Source organism: Mytilus edulis, chromosome 10 (assembly GCF_963676685.1).
Source record: "Mytilus edulis chromosome 10, xbMytEdul2.2, whole genome shotgun sequence".
Classification (NCBI taxonomy): Eukaryota; Metazoa; Mollusca; class Bivalvia; order Mytilida; family Mytilidae; genus Mytilus; species Mytilus edulis.
Window position 1 is genome coordinate 69,287,015 of NC_092353.1, and position 18,584 is coordinate 69,305,598.

Genomic DNA, 18,584 nt, shown 5'->3' on the forward strand with positions numbered 1-18,584 from the left:
GGTCCGGTATAGCAGATAGTCATTTTTCTAACGACAAACTATTACAAAAATTGACTATTGATGAACATTTTCAAAAATACAAATTGAACATCAGGCAAACAGATGTTTTGATTTTAGATGAAATATCAATGCTTTCTGCTAAAATGTTTAATCAGATTGAATTTATATGTAGAAAAATCAGAGATAGTGATCTTTATTTTGGAGGTATACAAATTATTGGGTCAGGAGATTTTTTTCAGCTCCCCCAAGTTCCAGATTTACTTAACCAAGACCCTTGAGAATTTTGTTTCAAGTCTGATGTTTTTAAAAATGTATTTAGACACAAAATAGTGCTCGATAAAGTAATGCGTCAAGATGAACCTGATTTTGTGAAGGCCATACATGATATTTCAAGAGGAGAGCTACCAACTGATACGCATAACTTGTTAAAACGTCTCCAAAGGCCACTTCCTCCTGGCAATGACCCCATCAGACTCTTTGCAAGAAATTTTGACAGAGAAGTGTATAATGCGTCGCGCCTTCTTGATCTAGAAGGAGATTTAAAATCATTTCATTCTCTTGATGAAGGACACCCAACTAAATTAAGGAAAATGTCTGTTGGTCAATCTTTACATTTAAAAATAAACTGTCCAGTAATGTTGGTGAAAAATTTAAGTAAAAATCTTGTCAATGGGTTACAAGGAACTGTGCAGGAAATAAATACTGACAATAACAATGTCACTGTTAACTTTAATGGTTTGATAACGGACATAAAAGAGAAATACCATTAGTCTTGTCATATGGTGCGACTATTCATAAGGCACAAGGGCTAACTTTGGATAGAGTTGAAGTTGATTCTTCAAATATTTTTAAAGCCGAACAACTGGGTGTGGCAGTTGGTAGGGTAAGAAAAAAGAAAGGACTGAGATTGATTGATTTTCATACTAGAAATGTAATAAAACCTGAGAAATCCCTATTTGGATTTTATGAACTAAATTCTGTTCAATTTCTGAGTGATTTGGAATGCTGCAATATTTCATAATCCTTAGCAACAGAATTTAATTTAGAGTTTGAAGAAAATGTTTTATCAGAATCAGAATTATCAGAATTCACTTATGAAGAAAGTGATGAAATTGAGAAAATGGTACATGTTAATGAAAATGTGGGTGATCCAATAAATAGTGTTGCATCTGAAGATGAGATACACAATGTACAAGTGAATTTAAATGACTGTCCAATAAGTTTAGATGACATACGGTCATGTTTACCTGATATGCTGGTGACTGATGAACAGGTTTCTATAAATGAGCGATTAAATTTACTGCTAGAAAAGCATAAATTACAACTAAATTTATTTCTGACGACAATTTTTGAAAACATTTCAGATATATATGAACAGGTTTTTGGTAGTGAATCTACTGAAAAAAAGACAGATTCAAAATCATGGACAAACTATTTCAGCAAACTCTATAAGTTTTCACATTCCAATGAACATATTTCTCTCATTGAAAATTGTTGCAATAGGAAGACAGAATCTGATGACTTCACAGTTTTTAGTAGAATTTTTGACTTTGTTTCACATTTTATTATAGAAAATAAAACTAGTAACGTTAAGGATTCAACTGAATTGTCACATCAACAAAGTGCATACTCAAATGATGATGCAGGCTTGGGAAAACTTAGGTATATTGCTGGAAGATGTATTGCAAAATCCAAGTATCATTACAAGACAATAGGAAAAAATAACATGTATAAGAAAAACAAACAGTCCTGTGTGACTGATTGCTTCCTTTAAGTAAAAATATTGGATTATATGACAACAACATATGCTGATTTATTGGAGAGTAGTTCATACAAAGAAAGCCTTGAAGGAACCAAAAGAAAACAGAATTTAACACAAGGATTAACTGACATAAAAGATGATGTATTAGACTTCTTTGTGGATATTGATAGGAACCGAATAAATTATCAGAATGAAAAAATGTTTCATAAACATGGCTCTAATATATTTGTAACACTCAGAAACGTGTCCTTCCCCCCAAACGTGTCCGATACTCCCAAACGTGTCCACATCGACGTCACTGAACTGCAAAACATGTCTAGTTGTTAAAAGGGCGTCAAAGCGTGTCATTTGTATTATTCAAACGCCTAAACATTTTTTAATGAACACCCAAAACGTGCCCAATCCTTCAAACGTGCCCAATTCCCCAATCACCTATAATATAAAGGGAAATAAAAGATTGTTATACTGATATTCCGTAAAAATAAAACTGTCCTTTTCAGCTCCAAAAAAATATAATTTAATTCAGAGTTACGATTAGTGTAAATTCTTAATAACCGTAAAGTGTAAATTCTTACAACTGTACACATTTAGGCCTAATCCCAAATTCCCGGAATAATTAAGGTACTATCCAAGAGTTCCGGCAAATATAATGAACTATTTGCCACTGGACGTAAAGTATCTTGTTTGCGTGTATTTAAGTGATGCTCGAAACCAAAAGTTCATAATATAAAACCTTACTACCACTTTATAATTTTAAGAGGTTTTTTTATATTTTTTGAGAGAATCAAATAGTTTCTTAGTGAAGTTATAAAAAAAATCGGTCTTTACTGGCTCTTTAGATTTTTAAGTTTAACTAATGTTAATCCCGAATAATCGTAAACAAATTTAGGCCCAATCCTAAATCCCCGGTATGATAATAAAACTTATGTATAGTATTTATTGTTAATATTATATCGTTTAAATAATGCATGAAATATTTGGCACTGGACTTATCACTTTTGTGTGTATGTCTTCACTTTAGTAGTGATGCTGGAAACCTAAAATTTATTAAAATACCTGATAACCAGTTTATGATTTGAATATCTTTTAAAATATCAGAACTATTAAAAAAAAGGAAGTAAATTCTTTTAAAAGCCCATCGTGCAGTATTCGCGGATTACAGCTGATTTCCTAATGCTTGCAAAGTAAAACTTTGTTTGGCTTGCTTGCTTTGTTTGTATAATTGTTAATACAAGCTTTGTAAATAAGATTGACGTCTTTAAACAATATATATAGGCATTGTTTAACCTGAATATATTATATTTGAATTTAATTGGGTGTTATCCTATGGATTGTACAATATAAAAACCAAGCAAGCAAGCTAACCAAAGTTTTGTTCTACATGCATTAGGAAATTAGCTGTAATATAAAAGGCATCATCGGAGTTTATTAGTACAGAATAATTACATAGTAAACGATTAATTCAACTGAACTAAAATTGTTTGTACATGTATGCTCTCTAAACGAGCATAATACTTGCAACTTGAATATAAGCAATTTCAGTCAAAAGTTGATTTATATGTTACAGGTTAAATTTGCAATAACAACCGACATTGAACCAACTAATACTAATAAATGACCACTTCATCAACTGTGTCCCCCATTATAGAATTGCCGTAAACGTTATTGATTTTATTCATGTATTAGCGCTAAAAGTCGAGAGACGTTCTGGCGTTTATTAGTGGACACGTTTTGGCGAATAACAGTTATCGGACACGTTTGGGGGTTATAAAATCAGACACGTTTGGGGAATATTGGATATTACGGACACGTTTCGGAAGAATAGACACGTTTGGGGGAATCGGACACGTTTGGGAGACAGGACACGTTTGGGAGTGTTACATATTTAATTTTGTTCATGAGAAATTATTAAGCAGCAAGACACTTTTTACTAATTTTCAGAAATTATAACAGAATTTTGATCTCACAGCTCCCTTTGTAAGAGTGGATGAGGACTTAGCAATGGCTTGTTTAAAAGATCTATATTCAGACTTAATTTTGAGATTTTGTCGAGTATCTGACAACCAATTTCGAAAAGACTTAATTAAAAGTTTTGGAATGCAAAAATCTGAAACTCTTAGAAAAAGGGTTGTTGAAACAGCAAAAAGAGACAACACCAGTAAACAAATTTCGATGTCATACATTTTAAATGATAAATCTGAAAATAAAATTAAAACTGCAATCCTGCATTTGTGATTCTGGTACATTACTTTTAAAATGTTTTACAAAAAAGCAATTAATGTGTCTAGGAAAAGCATATGACACAAACATGTCTATAAAAGATAACACACAAGCTATGTGTGATAATTTACTAGCCACTGTGCCTAATTTTATTAGTATTCCAAATGCGGGTCCACTTGCAAAATCTGAAGACCATGAACAAACACAAGTTGTTGAAAACCTTGAACAAGCACAAGTTGTTGAAGACCTTGAACAAGCACAAGTTGTTGAAAACCTTGAACAAGCACAAGTTGTTGAAAACCTTGAACAAGCACAAGTTGTTGAAAACCTTGAACAAGCACAAGTAGTTGAAAACCTTGAACAAGTTGTTGAAGACCTTGAACAAGCACAAGTTGTTGAAAACCTTGAACAAGCACAAGTTGTTGAAAACCTTGAACAAGCACAAGTTGTTGAAAACCTTGAACAAGCACAAGTAGTTGAAAACCTTGAACAAGCACAAGTTGTTGAAGACCTTGAACAAGCACAAGTTGTTGAAGACCTTGAACAAGCACAAGTTGTTGAAAACCTTGAACAAGCACAAGTTGTTGAAAACCTTGAACATGTACCAGTTGTTGAAGACCGTAAACAATCTGCGGCAAAAAAAAGGAAGTAAGAGAAAAAGAAAATCATACACTTCTAAAAGAAGGATTACAAGAAAGAAAAATTCGGAAAAAATTAGAAAAGATGAAATTGTTTGCTCAATCTGTAGTTGCAAGTTTAACAGTGTTGATGAAAGGATACAATGTGACATATGTGACAACTGGTATCACAAAGAATGTCAGAATATTACAGCTGATCAATTGATAGATAAAACAGAAGATGATTGGTATTGCATGAAGTGCTGTGAATAGATCACCAAAACATTTCAGTAAGTTTTTGTGTTAAGTTTTATCAATTTGATTACTTAAAAAAGACTGCTATTTTTTTTCTATTCTATGAGGGAAACCTTAATAGCACAGGAACTTGTCGCAGAAAAATATTCCTATATACCTTAATTCTGAGACCAGTGCCTGTGCTTCAAAGGCATATTTTCTTAACCTTAAATTTAGAAACTCAAATGATATCGGACACTGTTTATACCAGTTCTATATGAGTTATATATTGGATGGGTAGTAGGTCCATGGTAGAGTGATCTTTGTTGACAAAAAATATTTTCAATTATATCACTGTTCAGTCGTGCTGGTACAACTTCAGTCTTTAGGACTTCAATGCAAAAGGTGATGAGCGACATTATCCCATGGTACATAAAATCAAGGTCTTCTCTTGTTTCCATGGTAAGAAGACTCCTGTATCGCCTACTTATAGTGTCATTTTGACAAACTTGTTTTTCCCATGATTTATACCAATTATATGCAATACTTAATTTCATTATTCTTTCATCACTCATATCTTTTACAGGCCGCTGATCAGTGAAAAACTCCACCAATGTACTAGAGTGTTCAAGAAATTGGATAACTCCACTTAATGCCTGATGACCAGCTTCACCACTGAGAGACTTTCTATTCATTTTCATTAAATGCAACATGTCAACATTAAGTGTTTCAAATGCCAGCTTGTTTCTCATTTTTTGAGCATTGTTAGGGAAGATGTGCTCCTGAGTTAATTTATTGTGTATTGGAAACCTATGGGTATTACGATCCCGGTTATATGCATCGATCCACATCTGCCATTGAATTGTACAGCTTTCAAATGATAATAGTCTCTGGTCATGAGCTTTTATTCCACTGGATAACACACTATTACGGATTTTTTTGATAAGATGGCAGGGGTCCATGATAAAGATCATTTTTCTTAAAGGGTTTTTGTAATTTGAAGCCACCATTTTTGTCAAAAGGGGGTCATTTTCAGGAAAATGCATTTTCAGGAAAGCACGGTTATTGCTAGAACCGTCCATACATAAGTAAATGGGTTTAAAACCCCATTCATATTATGCATCAATGCATTTCCAGGTTGTGATAAATATGTCAGCAGGTGCAGCTTGTGCATTAGGATAATTAGCAAATGGCAAACAGAAGCCATTTATTCCATGGAAAATGTACTGCATTACATGATTTGCTAATTTACTTTCACATTTACCTTTATTGGAACAGTGCATTAACATGACCTCAGGTTCACAATCTACCTATCCAAACAATGAGGTACCATTCCCATGGTTAACTATTTGCAGGTCCTCTTGTATGGACATTTCATCTAATAAAACACCACCATAATAGCCTTCTGTTTCAACCCTCAGCCTAACAGCCTCATTTTTCATCCATGCCATCATGGTAGGAATTATACCGGGTTTTTGTTTTACAGCATTTTTATATAAATATAGAAGACTTTCAGATGGCAAGTTTAGCCAACCATTTCTTGTGATGTCTTTGTATGCAGAAGGATTTCTGTTGTATATGGTCAGTGCCATGCATATTATTTCCTTTGGCCATCTAACACCTTAAGAATGATTATGTGATAAAGATTCAATTTGACTTGTAATAAGTAAAATTTGATTGTCACTTAAATTTGGTGCAATTTTCCTCAATTGATCAGTTACATCTGTTTTTTGCTGGGTTGCTGGATTAACATTTTCCTTGTCAGAGTTTAACAGCATCTTTGATTGATCATATATTTTATGACGCTTGTGCTCAGAACATTTAATACAAGTATGAGATTGAGAATTTATTTGGACAGTTCTCAAACACTCTACATGTCTTATTACAGTCTTAGACTTGGTGTCTGTTAAGCAGATTTCTTTAACACACAGTTTGCTTGAAGAAAATATATCAGATTCATTTGTTTCAAGAGTAGCACCATAACATAGACCAACTGTTCTTAAACTTTTAAATAGACCCTTTAACGATTTTAAAGTGAATGTGATACTTTTGCCAATGAAAAAGTCAGAAAGATTTATGGCTTTCCCAGCCACAAAAAGCCCAATTAGTCTATCACTACCTATTTTCAACTCCATAAGAACTGAATTTCCATTGAATTTTTCAATAGAAAGATATCCTAATGTTAGTGTAGTTGTTGTATTTTCTAAAACATTCCATTGCTGCGGAACATATTAGTTAATATCTGCAAATCTGATATTTTCACCAGGCTGTAAATCAAATTTGACCCCTTTGACACTCAATATAAATACACCATTTTCTCACAACTTGGACTTTGTTATATATGGAAAAATGGCTTTAAGCATTTTGAATATGCAGTTCTGATAACAAATTTTCTTTACATTTGGGATATCACTGGACGCTTTGCTGTATATGCTCTCTATGGCTATGTTGGGACTTCTCAGTAGTTTATTGTCATCAATATCCAGATTTTCAGATAGCCTACAAAATGTTTGTTATTTGTCAAAGACAAGAAATAAAATATGTTATCAATGGACACATACAGAGAAATACTGTCAAAGTGTATCGAAGGATATAAATGAAATAGCCTATGGCCTAGCTTTCTTATATCGTTTCCATTTCTGCAAGCATATTTATATTTATTTTGTACATAAACTAATTATAGATACAAGGATTAAAATTTTGTATTTACGCCAGACGCGCGTTTCGTCTACAAAAGACTCATAGTGATGCTCGAATCTAAAAATGTTAAAAAGTCCAAATAAAGTACGAAGTTGAAGGGCATTGAGGACCAAATATAATATTTATTAGTTTTAAAACAATATCTAAAATATTTACGACATTTACACTTAATTGTATTTAGAATAATTTTTAAATAATCCAGACAAAAATTTAGTGAAGACTTTGAAATAAACCAGGTGTGATATAACAATGTTTTGAACATTTATAGACAATTTGTAAAAAATCCGCTTCGACGATACAGTTAAGACAAGTAAAAAGCTGACATATTATACATAAAACTGCATATTTATGTTCCCATTTTATGTATTATCTCCCCTTACAGCTGAGCGTTTACGGCAAAGTAAGTAGCAAGTTGTTTTGCGTTTTACCAAGGGACGTAACTTCAGCATGATGCATGGCGATCGAATGCATTTTAAGTGTACTTTTTGCATGAAATATTTTTTTCAGTACTTACTTTATTTTCAGATTAATATACGAAAATTAATTTTAGGTTTAGGACGTCTTCATTATATTAATTAAACCATTAAAATTCATATATAAAAGGTCAAGGGTTGATGGCATTTAAGATACAGGGAACCTAATTTAACAGCACTTTGTCACTATGACAGTTTTTTATTTACTTTTAAACAATTCTTGGAAATTTATCTTTTTGATAGAAAACTTGTCAATCGTTTAAATTAATTTGTTTTGAGGATATGTAGAATTTTTTCTTTCTGGTTAGAGATTAAGTCAACAGAATGGAAAAGATAAATGGATACAAAAGTAAACATTTTATAAAGATAGTATAAGGACTTTGCCAATTTAAACTTAATTGAAAAATGATTCATGCCAATTTTTGTAGTGTTTACATTGCATATACTCTTTGTTGATAAACGAGAAAACTATTTCAGAGCAAGAAAAGTGTGCAACGAGTGATTGGACTGAATGGACAGATTGTAATACTCCATGTGGAGTTGGGTCCATAGAACGGAGGAGATTTTTAAGGAATCCACAAATTCAACCATCCATATGTGGAATAGATCTTACGGAAACGAAATCCTGTTTAGGAAACTGTAAAAAAGACCGAGTGCAGAAAGAGCTTCCTGACGACTTCGTTGTAAGACATGATCCAATCAGGAAGGTGGACGACATTTGTGCTATAACACCCTGGTCTGATTGGTCGCCCTGTAGTGTCACGTGCGGCATCGGTATAAGAGAAAAATGGCGAATGTTTCTTCGAAAAAGTAACCTCACAGATAACTGTGGACTCCATCTCATGGAAAAAGATGTTTGTGTTGGCAAAATAAAAGATTGTAAACTAGCACAAAAAATGAAAAACTTTACAGGTAAATATTCATATCTATATATTCCATATTTTAGCAGTCCTGATTTTAGTATGTTTTTTATTTTTGTTATTGGTGATTTCAGTAAAAATATACTTGTATTACAATTGATGCATGCAACTATTGAGGTGTTAGGTATTACTCTATTTCAACACTAGCAGTACGTTTGTTTAATATACAGTTTGTATGAAATACTTTTCCGTCATGTGTTCTAGATACTCAAAAGAAGGGATGATATGAATTTAAACTAGTAAAGCGCCAAGACATGTTTTGATTGTACATATAGTCAGGCAATATAGACTATGTGCTGTTCTTTATCCTTTGTTTTATTTGGGGACCTGTGGTGTAAGTGGCTGGTGTAATCTGTTGGTCTGTCCTATTCTTATTTATTGCTGAAATTTTACGTTGTTTGCCACTGTGTTTTAAATGACGAATGCAATTCATTTCCCAATAAAAGATCATCAGTTATGCTCATTTCTTTTCGCCACTTGCTCCTTTTATATCTCTTTTTGTAGTTGGAACTCTTGTCTTTCAAATGAAATGGTATCAAGTAAACTCGTTCAAACCGACTTTATAAACAAAATGAGTACATTCAATGTTGTTATATAAAAACTTTAAAGAGTTGGTGGGCAGTGTAGTTAGTTTTAGTATCCAATACTTTTAGTTATTCCCGTTATTCTTTTTATATAACATTAAAGAAAAAAAGGTCATACCTTATCATCAAACGATTTGCTCATTGTTAAAGGCCGTACGATGACCTCTAGTTACTAATTTCTGTGTCATTTTGGTCTCTTGTGAAGAGTTGTCTCATTGTCGATTTTACCACATCTTCTTTTTTAATATACATAAACATTTGGGACACTTTTCCAATTTTCTTTTCTTCAAAACTGACCTTTTATTTTCAGCAATATGTTTACAACCATCTTACAATGGACCATGTACCGGTCATTTCCTACGTTATTACTATAACCATTCACTGATGACGTGCTTGCAATTTAATTATGGTGGATGCCGTGGCAATGAAAATAAATTTGAAACTGAGAATGAATGTAACATGTACTGCAGGGATCATATGGGTACTAAAACTATTTATGTATAACATAATTATTTATTAACATCTAGCTCAATGATATGAATATAATGATCAGTAATTATCATTGCAATGAAATTATGTTTTTCAAAGAAATTAAGTTAAATTCGACCGTTGGACAAATTAGGGTTCATATGGGTACTGAAACTAGTTATGTATCCATAACATAATTATTTATTAACATCTAGCTCAATGATATGAATATAATGACCAGTATTATCATTGAAATGAAATTATGTTTTACAATGAAACTCAGTTAAATTCGACCGTTGGACAAATTAGGGATCATATGGGTACTAAAACTAATTATCTATAACACAAGTACACATCCATGATACCGCGGGTCCGTGACTGACTTAAAGTATATAACTATGCCTAAGCCTTATTTTAGTAATTGGTATTGTCATCTGATAAAAGTCATGTCGATTATGAGATACACAGGTTTTTTTGCTTTCAAATCTTTCTGTTTGAACCCGTCGACCTGGAACTTATCAATTATTGGTAATATTAATTATTTGGCAAACAAAAGGTCCTGGCTATCCAGGAATGGAGTATTTTCAGCCCTTTGATTATGACCCGTGAATATAGCAAAATCCTAAATACACCGATTGGTGGTGCGTCTGTCAAATGCGGAACGTAGAGATAAGGTAATAGCTAACAGGTGAATATACTATTGGTATCGGTATCGGATTCGACCCGGAACTTGTTAATTATTGGCAATATTAATTATGTGGAAAACAAAAGGGTCTGGAGTGGTGTAATTTTTAATCTACACCATTGTCCTATATTAGTTCTATATAGAGTTGAATTCTTTGATTTGTCGTTTTTACCCGATGACGGCTGACAAATTGGACCTCGTAATTTTAGTATTATAGATAATTATTTATTAACAGCTAGTAGCTCAATGATATGAATATAATGACCAGTTATAATCATTGAAATGCAATTATGTTTTACAAAGAAATTGACTTAAATTCGACCGTTGGATAAATTTATGTCATATATATATATTCCAATGATAGTTCGATGATATTAAGAATTCCTCATCAGAATGTACGTGTTGACATCCGCCATTTTCAATGAGACTCCTGTTCACTCGTCTGAAGTAATTAATTATAAACATGGTTTCAGCTGAAAAATCGATGCAACTGCTGGTGGACGTATTGTTCCCAAGGGTATCAGAAGCTGAGAAGCCAGCGCTACTCTGTACAGGCATAAACTATTCATAAAACTTTCAGTTTAAAAGTGTACTTTCGATAATTTGAAACAATAAGGTTTTCTACCCCATTATCCAGCTTGCCTAGGTAGAAATTGCACTTTTATTTATTATTTTTTTTTTTTAATGTTCTTCATCTTTGTTATTGATTTGGTCTTAATTTTAGGTCATATTATGTATTAGATTTGCGTTTATTCTTGGCATGGTTTGCACGTTAAGATATTACTAGAATTATTATTTTTATACAAAACATCGAAGGTGCTGGACTGCATTATATCTGGAATGGCATGGGGATAGATAAAACATGATATCACACACCATGTTAAATTTTCATTGTTCTTTTTCTTCAGAAAAAGTTGATCCTAGATTAAACTCTGTTATTGTAGAAGAATTGATGATTCCAAAAAAGAAAGATAAAATGTCTGATGACGAATCTAAACGAAAGAAAAAAGAAAAACGGAAAAATAAGAAAAAACAGAAAAGGAAAAATAAAAATAATCGATTTCGAAAAAACAAACGCACTAAACATGACCCAAGCTTAGGACCAGCAATAAACTGTAAAGTAACTGAATGGTCTGATTGGTCAAGATGTTCGGTCACGTGCGGCCGTGGCCTAGTGACGAAATCAAGGAAAGTTATTACCAAAGATTCGAATGGTGGAAAGCCATGTCCTAGAAAATTAATGAGAAAGAAGAAATGTAAATCACCGAAATGTCGTAAGTATTTCTCTCTTCCCATTATAAAATGGTTTGAGGGTATATGCCAATTTTGTAGATTCATTGCATTTGAACTGTAAAAATAAAAATTGTTTTAATAAAGTAATGAAGGAGAAAGGCCCCAAGTATTATGTGTCTATAAAAGGCGAGTTTAAACACACATACTAAGCGTAACAACGTAATCGAATGCAATACCCATTTCTAAAAAAATAAGTGTCTGAAATAAGCCATTTAATGAAAAACGAAAAAATGAAAACAACCCTCTATATTTATGGGTATCACGTTATTGACAATTCGCCGTTTCAGAATCTAATGCAACCTGGGTAATATTTTCAAAAGCGTACACCAAAGCGTTTTGATTGGTTTAAAACGTTATAAACAATGGAAATTAAACCAATGACGTAACGTTATTTTCACTTTGGGGTACGGACAATGAAATTACCCATGATGCTTTAGATTCTGAAACGGCCAATTAATAACACATTAAGGATGTTCGCTCCTCTTGTTTTTGAATTTTTGTCAGATTTTGGGAATCCTCTGGTTTTATCCATGTAGTGTTATTGAAAATGTGGCCCACAAACCCCTCCTTTTCCTTCCATAGTTTGGTTACATATAGTTTAAAATGTCATCTTTCAAAATCTTATAAAAGCCATGCTATTATTTCATTGTTTTAGAAATAAAAAAGTACCAATGTTAAGTGCTTGAACAATTCAGAGAGAATTATTTCAAACCAAATTTTCAATGGCTTATATCTGGAAAACAAGTACACAGACGCTTCATTTTCTTTTCTTTTTTAGTTTTCTTTATCTATATACTATCAATTTATAACAGACTTTCAAAAAGCTTGTTGTTTTGGAGCAGAGTAGCGGACATCGTGAATTTTCGAAACTTTTAAAGATTCTCACTTTTTTATTTTATAATTAACTAGATTATTACTCTTACATGAAATTATTTAAAATTCCAAAGCTTTTTCAGAAATTTAGAATAGAACATACATTTTATTAACAATATTATCTTTCTAGCTATAGATTGCCAAGTTGGAGAATGGGGACCATGGTCACCATGCTCACAATCATGTGGTGATAATGCAGTTCAAAAACGAAGACGAAAAATATTTAAAAAGCCAAGACGTGGCGGGATGGATTGTCCTTCTCATAGACAAAAGAGACGATGTGTAGTGCCGATGTGTCCTAAAGCTGATGTAAGATCCTAAAATAAGAACCCTCAGATGTAAGCTTCGATCTCTCAGATCCTCATTTTTTAATTCTTTTAACAGAAAACTAACAAATTATTAACAAATAAATGATGTCAATATAAAATCAAAACTCACTGACATGAATAAGAACTAACATCTAACCTGATTCTTAAAGTTTTCTTTACAAAAATTGAGATGACAAAAAAGAGATACATGTACAATGTGCATTACAACATGTACAATGCGCGTTTATGAACATGACATAAATGGCATTTTCATATTTAACAGTAATTTAAGCTACAACTAAAGCATGTGAAATAGACGTAATAAGTTCATGTGTTACCTTTTTGTTTTTCGTTCTTCTTTTTGTACGTTTGAATTGTTTTACATTGTAATTTCGGGGCCTTTTATAGCTGACTATGCGGTATGTGCTTTGCTCATTAATGAAGGCTGTACGGTGACCTATAGTTGTTAATTTGTGTGTCATTCTGGTCTTTTGTGGAGAGCTGTCTTAATTGCAAGCATACAATCATTATCTTTTCTTGTAGTAATAAATTTACATTTTTTCAGCACTCTTCCGCAACTCCCTCGTAATTAGATTTATATGTAAATGATGTACATCTACACAAAACCCGATTGTTTTTTGCTTTGCCATAGTATTGTCAGTCTGTATTCGACTTCTAAGGTTGAAAATCCTTTGGAATCTTTCGCCTTTCAGGTTTTACCAAATTTGTGTCATCCCTCATAACGGAATAAGTAAAACATGATCTAACTTAATACAGTTAAGCGAATTAACACATTAGAGAATCCTTACTTACAAATTTTCTAAGCTGTCACCTTTTATTTGAATATAATCATAATGCGTTTCTTATCCCAGTCATATATTACCTTAGCCGTATTTGACTCAGCTTTTTGGAATTTTGGATCATCAATGCTCTTCAACTTTGTACTTGTTTTGCTTTATAAATATTTTGATTTGAGCGTCACTGATGAGTCTTATGTAGACGAAACGCGCGTCTGGCGTACTTAATTATAATCCGGGTACCTTTGATAACTATTTAAGAAATTTAACTGAATTAACAAAAGTACTCATGATCAGATGGATCTCTATTAATTATTAATAAACTCATAATGGATACCGGGCTAAAACTAAGTTCGACAGACGGGCGTTTCGTCTACAAAAGACTCATCAGTGAAGCTCTAATACAAACATTTAAAAAGGTCAATTATTGTGTAGAGTACAGGATCATTGAGAACCGAAGCTTCTGAAATATTTTGCCAAATACAGCTATGGTAATCTATTCCTGTGCTAACTGTAGAAAACAATTTTCACCTGAACAAAATTTAAGAAAAAAGTGTTTGCATAGCTCTATTTAACATTATCATTGAAGTTACAGAAAAGATTTGATTCATTTCTTGGTTATTGCTCAATTAAAAAAGAAAAAAAGAGAAATAATTTACGGTGTACTTGTGGTGCAGTTAGTTTACAGGTGTCAATGGTTGTTACACTTGTAATGTTTATTTGTGGATTTTTTTGTCCTGAATGTCCTTGCATTTATTTGTACTGTAGTCCTGTCATGTAATGTTGTCATTGTAATGTTATATGTAACATTGCCATAAAAGCGCGAGGTTTGGCTAGCCGCAAAACCAGGTTCAACCCAACCATTTTTTTCGTAAAATGTCCCGTACCAAGTCAGGAAAATGACCATTGTTATCTTGTAGTTCGTTTCTATGTGTGTTACATTTTAGTGTTGTGTTTCTGTTGTGTCGTAGTTCTCCTCTTATATTTGATTTGTTTCCCTTAGTTTTAGTTTGTAACCCGAATTTGTTTTTTTCTCAATCGATTTATGAATTTCGAACAGCGGTTTACTACTGTTGCCGTTGTTTAGAGCGTTCTTAGAATGAGGATAGCGATACAAAGTCATCTTAATTCCACTAAAAGCAAACCCCTCGTGATAATCATTTTTTGTCAAATAGTTCGATCATAACATCAAAACATTATTTATTTATTCATAACTCCTTGTTTCAAACTATTAGTATCCGGTTTTACGTCATCCTTAATTTGTTTTATTTGGTTTCAGATGGAGAAAATGATGAGAGATGCAATGTCTGTTTCATTTGGACGACGTTGACGCTGATTTCCTTAACAGACTCCCTATAAGTTAGTGGCAGCAGCGTAACCTCATACCTCATATCGTGTACATGTAAACTGTGTTTTCAAAACGCAACGAAATACCTATAAATGGGTACTAAATCAGGTCTTTCAATTTTAATTGGTGTGTTAAATCTGTTATATGCTAGATATATCCAATTGCCACAAGAAATTTGCATAAACATAACAATACAACGAGTAAGACGTACTAATGATTATAATGTATATTCTGATTGATGTTAAACGTGAATTGATTGTGCAATGTTTTGGTTTCATCTTAAAATGGACTTGGTAGTGACATTCTTATTGAACGTCAATCGATAATAAAAAGTGCTAACATAAAACAATCGGCTGACAAACTAGTATTTTGGCCAGTGTTTTGTGCTTTTATAAAAAAATCACAAATAATATTATTGTTTAATCTGTAAATATTATGTAAGTTTCTGTGAGTAAAATAGATAATGAATGAGTGTCATCCTGAGTTGGTTGTTTGGATGAGATTTATATATCACAACAAAGACCGATTACATTGGTTTGCATGCATTTTGTATTCTGTATGATGAATAAAGTACAAGTACATCAAGTTGGTATTTATCACTAAATAATATTGGTAGATAAAAATGTATAACTTATCACATTCGGTATTGAAATAACCCCAAATATATTGAAACTATGTATAATATCTTAACAGCCGCTTTATTTTATAACACTACTTCAATGTCAATACCAAAGTAATTTTTAATAATCCATCTGAACATTTGACTAATTAATGTGTATATTGTTAAACTGTTTTAACGTATCTTTTATATTGTTTAATTAATAATCAGTTAAATAGGTCGATCATAACATTAGAAAGATTCACAAAGTTGTATTAACAGGTTTTTATTAACAGAAAAAATTTACCACTATTCCAAATTATGAAGCATACAATACAAGGCTGCCTACTGTCTACCACTGTTAGTTCACATTCAAATAACATATACAATTATGTGTTAAAAAAGTAACCTTCTGCGATTCTGAACGTAAGATGTATACAATATGATAACATACAAAAACTGTGTGAAACTTGTGAAAATGAAGATTGTTTTATGATGGTTGTGAATGTGTGGAAGCAAATTAGATGTGTGTAATTGAATTTTAATGAATGTTTTTATTATTTATATTTATATGTTGTTATATATTATATCTATTTCCATTTGTGTTTCATTTTATTGTTATTTTGTATCTGTAAAACTTCAAAATGCGAAAGTTTTCGTAGTAGTCATATATCTAAGCCAATATCCGTAAAAGAAATCCTTATATTGGAGACTAAGCACTGCTTATAAGACTATACATAATGATGCAGACTTATTAAATCAATGTATGTTCACTAGAGTTAAGTCTTGTTTAATGGTAGTGCGGATCTCAAAATGAAATATGGAGAGATAGCTTATAGACGAAGACTTGTCAGTTATGGGACTGACATGGTTTTAACATTTCGAATATTTTCGAAAAAAATAACATTTGTTTGAATATTTTTGTGAAGTGTTAAGCGGAGAACGCACATCAAGATCCACATAAATACATAGTAGTTGCATGTATGTGAATACATTATGAATTTCGTTATCATTTATGAGGTTTTATTCCTCCACGAAACAAACTGATTATAAACAATTTTTCTGTCTTAAATACAATAGTAGAAATCAATATAAGCAAATTACTTGTCTTTCAATCCGACTATAAAATATTTGAATATTTTGTACTGTTCAGTTGAAGATATATTCAAAATATTCAAAAGAATTTATTTTGATTGCATGAAAATATTAGACATATGTTAAAAAAGTTATTCTTTTGTTAGAACAGAGGTATTGTATATGCACTGTCGTTATCTACAATAACACTTAATTTTCCTGATATAAAACGTGTGTGTGTAACTCATTGAAAGAAATTTCAAGAATAAGAAGATACTAATATTCTATTCAAAATATAAAAAGGGTCAATTTCGGACATTTATTATCATAAAAAATTATATTCGAAAATAAGAAGAGATGCGAAAGTGTAATTGTGTCGTCTTATTGTTTGTCCAAACAGTGAAAATACGATAATATCTGAAAAAATATATGAAATAAGTCAGCAAAAGTTGACAAATCTTTCTGGATTTGGGATCTACAATGGTTAATAATTATTTTCATTTGAGCGCCTTTGTGGACAAAACACGCGAATGGTGTAAAATATTTCAATCCCGTTATCCGGGATGAGTTTATTCATATATTGCTTTTGTATAATGGATTCTCTTTGATAAGAATAGTTATGACAAACTACAAGAATTTTATATTTTCTTTTAAATGACCATATATTTTAAAGATGGCCCGGTTTTTACATAACACAACTCGTAGAGATGGTCATGTTTTATGAGACCAGATATCAAGACTGTCAAAATAAAACAATCGTTTATTATCCTTGTTTCACCTCTGCAAAATAATATTTCTTTTCATTTATATGTTTTGTATATTTTGTTCATTAAAAAGTTGTGAAAACCGATGTTTGCATTTTGTCATGTATATCATTTAACACACTTCTTGTGTAAAAACGAATTTTATATATTTCTATTTAAATTTCTTCATTCATTATTATTGCCTATTTTGCTACCAGACTTCTCGTCATGTTTTAGTTTTGTTAATGTCAGCCTTTAGACTTTTTTTAAATCATAATGTCAACGCTTATGCTGGGTTATCTTTGGATGTTCATCTGGTCTCGACGAAGTACAAATTTATACGTGCTAATTACTACAATATTTTAAGTTTGGGATTTGGTCAGTAAAAAAAACAAGGGTAAACAAATAAAAAAGACATAGATCGATTATATAAGTAGCTAAAAAAATCTGGAAATGACGACAAGAAATACAAATTTTAACAACATAAACAAAAGGTACACAAACAGCTCAGGCTATCATTCTGGCAATGCGTAGCAAATAGTTGAACTCATGATCCAGACGAAAACAGCTTTTCTAATATGAAGAAGTTATATCAAAAGTGAAATCACAACTATAAAGAAAAACATCAATTCAAATGTTTAAAAAGAATGAAAAAAAAAATATATCACAAAGCAGAGAGCAGATTCTCCCAATCGGTAATTCCAATCAGCTTTGTAAAAACCAGACGAATTTAAAAACAATCTTGACGTGCATTCCTTTAATGCCAGCCTAAAAAGAAGAACGCAAGCTACCATCAAACACATTACTTCCGACCGGTAGTAAAATCATTACCTACATGACGTGTATATTTTGATGTGAGGGATGTATAAATACGCAAGTCAGAATGG

The 18,584-nt window shown here is 31.9% G+C and overlaps 1 protein-coding gene across 1 annotated transcript in view; it reads left to right on the forward strand.

Moving 5' to 3' along the window:
• Positions 1 to 17,802, forward strand: part of LOC139492935 (uncharacterized) — a 96,368-nt gene extending 78,566 nt beyond the window's left edge. The window contains exons 15-23 of the mRNA XM_071281083.1: positions 294 to 735; positions 1,029 to 1,662; positions 4,139 to 4,602; positions 7,916 to 7,933; positions 8,484 to 8,918; positions 9,821 to 9,991; positions 11,572 to 11,937; positions 12,960 to 13,138; positions 15,214 to 17,802. Coding sequence (XP_071137184.1) covers positions 294 to 735; positions 1,029 to 1,662; positions 4,139 to 4,602; positions 7,916 to 7,933; positions 8,484 to 8,918; positions 9,821 to 9,991; positions 11,572 to 11,937; positions 12,960 to 13,138; positions 15,214 to 15,264 — 2,760 coding nt within the window. The 3' untranslated portion in view covers positions 15,265 to 17,802. The remainder of the gene's footprint in view (positions 1 to 293; positions 736 to 1,028; positions 1,663 to 4,138; positions 4,603 to 7,915; positions 7,934 to 8,483; positions 8,919 to 9,820; positions 9,992 to 11,571; positions 11,938 to 12,959; positions 13,139 to 15,213) is intronic.
• Positions 17,803 to 18,584: the final 782 nt, after the last annotated feature.